Here is a 7,876-nt window from a genome sequence, read left to right as displayed (position 1 = left end):
CAAAGTCCTTGGTCAAACCTTAGGAGGTTTATGTTGATGGAGCATCTAATTACTAAAGATCAGGAATGGGAATAGTGCTAGTTTCTCCAAAAGGGATTGCACTAGAACGGTCAGCAAGGTTGGAATTCTCAATATCCAATAATGAAGCTGAATATAAGGCGTTGTTGGCCAGATATCGAATGGCAAACCAGGTTAGGGCAACCTAGGTAAAGATATACAATGATTCAAGGCAATCAAGTAAACAAAGAGTTTGAAGCTTAGGATGAAAGAATGGTGAAATGTTTGGAAGAGGTGAGGATATTACAAAAACAATTTGACCAAGTATCAATAACTCAAGTTCTGAGAAGCAACAACAATCACGTAGACTCCTTAACAACATTGGCTACCTCGGATAATTACTGTAGAATCCTTTTCCCATCCTAGAATTCAACATATGGACATGGTATGTGTAGCAAATATCCATCCGAGCCTAAGCTAGTTAGACCCAATCGTTGCATATTCCAAGAAAGGACAGCTTCGGAAGATTGGACCGAGGCAAAAAAGATCAAGCATAAGGCTCCAAGGAATTGGCTATCAGAAGAAGGTAAACTATATAAACACTCCCATACTAGCCCATACTTGCTATTCATACACCCCAAGGCTGTAAAGGTGCTCTTGGAGGAACTGCATGAAGGAATTTGTGGTAGTCATACAGGAGGCCAAACTCTGGCACATAGGGATATTGGTGGCCCAATATGCAAAGAAGTTCACAATAGTATACCAAAAAATTCGATCAATGACAAAGATACACCCCAATTATACATCAACCTGGTGGGAAATTGAATCCACTAATTAATCCTTGGCCATTCGCCCAATGGAGGCTGGATATAGGAGGAACACTACTGAGGGCCGTGGCCAATTGAAAATGTTGCTAGTAGCCACTGATTATTTCACTAAGTGGGTTGAGGCTGAACCTTTGGCCAATATTCATGATTCTAACATGAAACGTTTTGTATGGAAAAAAATAGTTACCAGATTTGGAATCCCCCGAATTTTGGTCTTAGATAATGATTCTAACTGTAGTAAGCTCGAAATCATTAATAGTTACTCGCCCTAGGATACCCTCAAGGAAATTGTCAAGCAAAAGCAACCAACAAATCTATAGTCAATGGATTGAAAAGAAGATTGGATGACTCCGAAGGAAAGTGGATAGAAGAACTTCCCAGTATATTGTGGGCACATAGGACAACCCCAAGAAGATCTATAGGTGAAACTCCTTTCTCAATGACTTACGAATCTGAAGCCGTTATACCAACAAAAGTAGGGATGCCCATAACTTAGACTATCCTCTTTAATCAAGAATATAATAACTCTACTCTGTCCATGAACCTAGACTTATTGGAAGAAAATAGAGAGGTTTCCATGATCAAATTAGCCAAGTACCAACAAATGGTAGGCCAAAGCTACAACAAGAATGTTAAAATTAGAAATTTCATCCCAAAGAACCTAGTACTTAGGAAAATTACTGGAAATACAAGATGAAAGATCAATTAGTGTAAAAACACTAATGCTTGTTTAGACCCCCAATTTTAAATTACTACTTAGTTGCTTTTACTCTAACTTAACTAAGTATGGAACAAGAGTAAAAGATGCACAACAAACCGAAACACTACTCTAAGGCATAAGCAAGTACAATAAACGATAAATATAAAGCTTAAAGAGTAAGGAAGAAATATGCAAACACAAGATAACACCAAGACGTGTTATCGAAGAGGAAACCGAAGTATTCTACAAAAAATCTCTCTGCAACCCTCTAAGCCAAAATCAATCCACTAGTGAATAAGTTGGAGTACACGAATATCAAAAACACCCTTCAAGCCTAATCTACCCAATGTACTTGTGCCCTCCAAGCTCCAGCTACCAATGGACTTCTCGGAGTCCTGTCTTCACTAGTTATCTAGATCCCGCAATTCCGCCCGATTGCATCCACCACTCAATGGCTTTTCCCAATGCTTCCCATAGGCACCAAAGCTTCTCTCAACACTCAGAATGGATGAGGTAAGTGTTTGGGCTAAGAACCTCTCAAGGATGTGTAGATGGAGAGGAAGGAGTAATGGAAACTCTAGAGAAATGATGTAGAGGATTGTGGGTAAACAATCTCTAACTCTCAAGTGTTTGGCTAGGATTTTCTCTCTCAAAATTTTCTTGTAAAGACTCCTTATTCTTCTTACATTTCGTGGGTAATGAGGGTTTTTATAATGTTGGTAAAGAAATGTGAAAAGACTCATTCAAAATAATCAGGTAGAGAGTTTCGCGGGTCACTCGCAACTTGGCCTGAATCACAAATGACTCGCAAAATCTAGCCTATCAAAAACTCTTCAAATTCTAACATGTGCTTCTCACGTGGCCTGTTTCGCGGGTTGGCACTCGCAAGCTAGTCATGAGCTAGTTGCACAATCCTTATCTTCACAGAATCTTCACCAAACTCTTACACACAACCCTTACATTAAATCCCACAAAAATACAGGGAAATGATTGAATAAAATTACAATCAAATTTGTCACGGAATTAAAGTCAACATAAAACATAGTTGTAAAAAACAACCTTACACAAGAGATCCAAGCTGGGGAAAACTAGGACCAACATGGGAGGGCCCTTAAAGAATAATGTCGATAGCGAGAAAATAAGCCTACAGACTTGAAGATCTAGATGGAAATGTTGTCCCATGACCATGGAATGTAAATAACCTAAAAAATTACTATTACTAATAAGTATGTTGTTTCATTTGAAGTACTTTTTCTCTCTATGTGTAGCTCATTCTTTGCAAAAATGCCTTTATACAATTTTCCTCACAAAAAGGCCATTAACATCCACACGGCAAAATAAAGTGGAAAAAAAAAGTCCCGAATACTAGACCATGTCTTTATCTCGGGAACACTTTATGTTTGTTTTTAGACCCCTTAAAACACAAATGAATTAACCTAGTGAATTAGCCAAGTGATTACTTAGTCTAAATTTCAGATCTAGGTTAACAGAATCAAATAATCATATCAATGTGAAGTGCGAAATATAAAAAATACAAAGATATGATGACCTAGGAAATCAAACCGGTAAAAGTCTAGGGAGGATTTAACCTAACTATTCTCAAGGTAAACCTAAATCTACTATGAAATCACTTGTTTATTTTTAGACCCTTTAAAACACAACTGAATTAACCTAGTAAATTATCTAAGTGATTACTTAGTCCAAATTTCAGATCTAGGTTAACACAATCATATAATCATATCAATGTAAAGTGCGGAATATAAAGAACACAAAGATATAATGATCCAGGAAACCAAACAGGTAAAAATCTGGGGAGGATTTAACCTAACTATCCTCAAGGTAAACTTTAATCCACTATGAAAGAATCAAAATTTTACAATAGGACTTAGACCACTAATATCCTATTACTACCCACTAGTAGAAACTTACTAACACGACCACGTGCAAGCTCCAAGACCACGGACTCCTTCTTTCTTGGATTCTCCAGCAAATACAAGCATACCCGCTTGTGTTTCTTTAAGCTCTTTAATGCAGCAACTGAATCGATCACCAAGTTCTTGACATAGTCTTGAATCTTGGAAACCCTAAGTATGTATGAAGGCAACCACCTCTTAATCTCACAAAAGATTCACACACACAGCATAATGGACAACCAAAAACATGGCTAGGGTTTTCCCTTTTACACTTAAGACAAAACATAAAACTCTACACGTCAAACGGGCTTGGGCTGAGTTGGAAGAATTCTGTAGAAAAACATTCTGCCCGAGTTTCGATCGATCGAGTCTAATTCTCGATCGATCAAGCCAGACAGAATTGCACAGTAAATTCTGCATTAACTCGATTCCAACTTTACATAAAACGCATACATTTTGAGCAAGTCTAAACAAGACTAAAACCTGTTTTGATCATGGTTTGCCAACAATACAAATTAAAATTCTAATACATTAGTTACTAATCCTTAGAACCTAACACTTTGCATCCGAACTGAAAAGTGGAATAAGAGAAACCGCAAGATACTAAACCATGTTCTTATCGCAGGTACACATGGTGTCCATGTGGTAAAACAGATTAAAGAAAACTCTAAGATATTGGACCATGTCTTTATCCTGAGTATGCCCTGAACAGAAGTCTCTGCTCAATTCGATCCTCTAATCAATGGAAGAGAGTAAAATTAGGGTGTGGCCCAAATGGTGGAAGTATAAACACTCTCTCTAGGCCACAAGTTGCAAGCATTCAATACGCACTGAACAATTAAAGCACTTGATACTACAAAGGAAAAGTAAACTTAAACAAAAACAAATGACTTAAACACTCAAACCAAAATATAATGTTGGGCAAAGATAAATCTTATATGATGATAAATTTTATAGACACAACATTAAAAATCTTTAAAAATAAAACAAAATGATAAATAAGTAAAACAAAAAAACTAAGCTTCCTTCACAGTAGATTAGCTCCCCTCATCATCCCCTTTAACCACGGGTTGGTCACCACCACCATCACCATCACCTTCTTCAGTAACAGGTTGGTCTTCTTCATCGTCACTATCTTCGATGACCTCCACCTCATTACCTTCCCCCTCATCTGGGAAGTAGTTGCTCAGGATAGGCATCTCCTCTTCATTACAAAGTATGGAATCAGCTGGCTCCTTTAAGGCGTCCAAGGCATTCACCCACCCATCCACAAGGGCCTTGAAGCAGGACTTCCGAACCTCGGGCTGCAGAAATGACTTCGTATATTCCTGACCATTAAGGTAAGCCTTTTGGAGCTCATCCCCATGAGTCTTGATCCTAGCCTCCATCTAAGCTTTCTCTTTCTCCATCGTCACTATCTTCTTGGCTGAATTCTGGGCTTCCACTAATTGTTTGATGGAAGTTTCATAATTAGCTTTCAATTTGATAACCTCCTCCTCGGCTTTGACCCGAGCAACATCAACCTCCTTTACTTTAAGCATGAGGTCCCTCACCTTCTTCAGCGTATTTTCACGTGTGGAAGTGGCTATTTTCTCCTTCTCAGTGGCCTCACTTATTCTCCTGTTGATTTCTACCATCCCTTGGTAAGTTTGCAAAAAAATAAATAAATAAATAAAAAGAGAAAAGAGGAAAAAAGAGAAAGTTAAGAATGTACAAAATACAGACACAAAAAAAGAAGAAAAAATAAAATAAGATCAAAACTTAGCAGGACCACGTTCCTCTTTATTTTCCATTGCTCCATGTCTGCTAGAAGGAGAAGAGCCCTGCCCACTGCATCAACCACCTTGCCACTATGCTAATTTTCCCAAGGCCTGACTCCTTCCAAGGAGGATAGGGGGACACCATCCAAGGCAAAATCGCAAACGTAGGGAGAGGTTTGGAGCTTGGATGTCCCTCTGACGTTGGGATTTGGAAGTGGAGACAGGACAAGGAGGAGCCGAAACTGAAGTAGTGTCAGGAATAGGAGTAGTAGCTCGAACCCCAGTCACAGGAATGCCAATTGGGACATCAGATTTGCCCTTCTTGCCCCTTTTGGTAGTTTTTTCCTTTTTTAAGTCCTCCAAGTCCCTTTTTTATGCCCTTTCTGCAACCTTAGGGTTGCTTGTCTATAGGAGCATCCAAAAGGTCCAAAATCTTTGGAGGAATCCTTTGATAAGACAACTCCGGATCTAATACCTCGATTAGAATAACCTCGGAGATGGTGAGAACCGTACCAGGAGAGACAGCCGAGGGAGTAGGATAAGCTCAAAATCGCCACAAACACCCCGAGATCTACGCTAGTGAAGGGGGAGGAGAATCAGATCTTTTCTTTCTCTTTTTAAGCTCCTCTAACTTCACCGGAGAAGGAAGGTAATTTTCATGCCGAACGTCGATGAAAGGTATCCTCTTGTCCCCGGCTTTAATTATATCTTTCTTCTTTTGAAAACTGTTGTAAATAGGCTTGTACCCGAGGATGAGATGAGCAGCCCTTAACTAACCATCGTGTACGTAAATCTCCAACCAAAGCAATCTATTATGATCCCATATCTTGACCAAACTAATCTATTTTTTAACTGCACCGAGGTCTAAAACAAAGGAACATATACACTTATTTAAAAAAACTAAACAAATAAAAATAAATTACCAAATTAAGGATTAAACCCTACGAACCTGGTGCTCCAATGGAAGTAGGACAAGAAAAGCCGTCAGGGTTCCAATTTCCTGAGATAACAAGGTAACCCCCTTCAGTGGGCTTGTTCAAGTTAGGAAGATAAGAAATCAACCTGATAGGCCCATTCTGAGCATTAAGGTACCAGTCCGACTTACTGGAATCTGATTTACTAAGGATTTGACAATTACACATATAGTTAATGTCATGCTTGGTAAGTTTCAAACGTAACCTCTCATTCAATAGACTCACACAACTAACTACCTTACAAATATTTGGAGCACACTAATCTAGACACAATTTGAAATGCCTAAGGAATCTAATGAGTAAATTACTCAAGGGTATCGGAACTTCCCCCTCTACAAAGGAAACTAAAGGAATAACCACTCTACCGAAGCCCCTATTCTCGGCTACCTCACTGTCTATACAGCTTTTAATCTCTGCATCTCGGGGAATCTTGTATTTGGCCTTAAAAGCTACTATACATTCATCGGAGTAACTAATTCAGAAATCTTACTAAGGTGCTAGATGAAGAAAAGAAGAAAAGGTAAAATAGGCGAAGAAAACTAGACAGATGAGAAAACTTATAGATTGATGAATGCTAAGAAGGAAGCTTCAAGAAGACAAATAACTCCAGGAAAAACAATGAGGTAGAGAAAAAAAATGTGGAAATGAAAGAGGGATCTTACCTCAAATAACCAAGACATGGGCAGGAAAAGCAAACCCTATCACCTAGGGTTCACCCCAATTCGCACGCCACCATTTAACATTTCACGCTGACATTGACAAGTGTCATAACAGTTCAAGAATCTCTATGAATAAAGGGAAAATATCATCTACACTTGCTTACGTTCACTATTTTGATTTTTACACCAATATCCCCAATTGATGCAAAAATGTCTTCATTTTAAAACATGAAAATAAATGTAAAAAAAAAAAAAAAAAAAAAAAAAATAGGGTAAGAATATCATTGCCCACAGATAAAATGTGAAATGTGTCTACATTTTTTTCCTTGCACATATTTTAAGCTCCTCTTTGTGGGCCCAAAGCTAGTGAAATCAATAACAGACCCAAAATTAAAATAAGCAAGTACATGATGGGACTTGTGAAAAACTCGATTATGGGTCTATTTGAATACTGTTTATTGTTGAAAATTGAAAACACTGTAGTAAAATAATTTTTAAATGTGTAAATAGTGCTGTGAGATCCAGTTTTAAAGTTATTTTTGCTGAAAAAAGTATTTGCAGGTCCCGTGAACAGTGCACGGGACCCACTAAAAAAAGGCACCCGCTGGAAAACGCGCTTCCCAAACTCACACTATATTGAATCAGTCAGATTCGGATTATTGTGTTGTCAAGCTTCAACTCCAAATCCAAGTTATAATTCAATCCGACTTGCTCGTTTGCAAAGTGTACTAGTTAGTCGCAAAAAAATATACCTCTCTTCTATTATTTAAGTGGCTAATAAATAATGGGTTTCAATTAGCTCAATTAGTAAAATTTCTAATTGTTGTATAAGAAATTTGGAGTTCATTTCCCCCCTATACCAAAAACTGATGATAAAGAGTCATCATTAAGAGCGGAAGCTATAAATTGAAACTCTCTTTGAAAAAAAAAATTCAAAAGAAAAAAAAGCGAACACTTATTATTATCCAATATCCATAACAAAACAAAACTGGCCAATATTAATGATAGAGATTAAATTTAATAAGGACGGGGTGTAAACTCTTTAG

General features: G+C 37.8%; 1 protein-coding gene across 1 annotated transcript; it reads right to left on the bottom strand.

Moving 5' to 3' along the window:
- Positions 1 to 4,463: 4,463 nt before the first annotated feature.
- Positions 4,464 to 6,868, bottom strand: LOC115960746. Its single transcript, XM_031079732.1, has 2 exons — positions 6,834 to 6,868; positions 4,464 to 5,057 (listed from the first exon to the last, which is right to left on the bottom strand). Exon 2 carries the CDS (start codon positions 4,823 to 4,825, stop codon positions 4,475 to 4,477), a length of 351 nt encoding a protein of 116 aa, XP_030935592.1. The 5' UTR covers positions 4,826 to 5,057; positions 6,834 to 6,868; the 3' UTR covers positions 4,464 to 4,474.
- Between the last annotated feature and the right edge of the window lie 1,008 nt (positions 6,869 to 7,876).

The sequence above is a fragment of the Quercus lobata genome, chromosome 2 (genome assembly GCF_001633185.2).
Source record: "Quercus lobata isolate SW786 chromosome 2, ValleyOak3.0 Primary Assembly, whole genome shotgun sequence".
NCBI lineage: Eukaryota > Viridiplantae > Streptophyta > Magnoliopsida > Fagales > Fagaceae > Quercus > Quercus lobata.
This window is presented reverse-complemented; position numbering and strand designations above follow the sequence as displayed.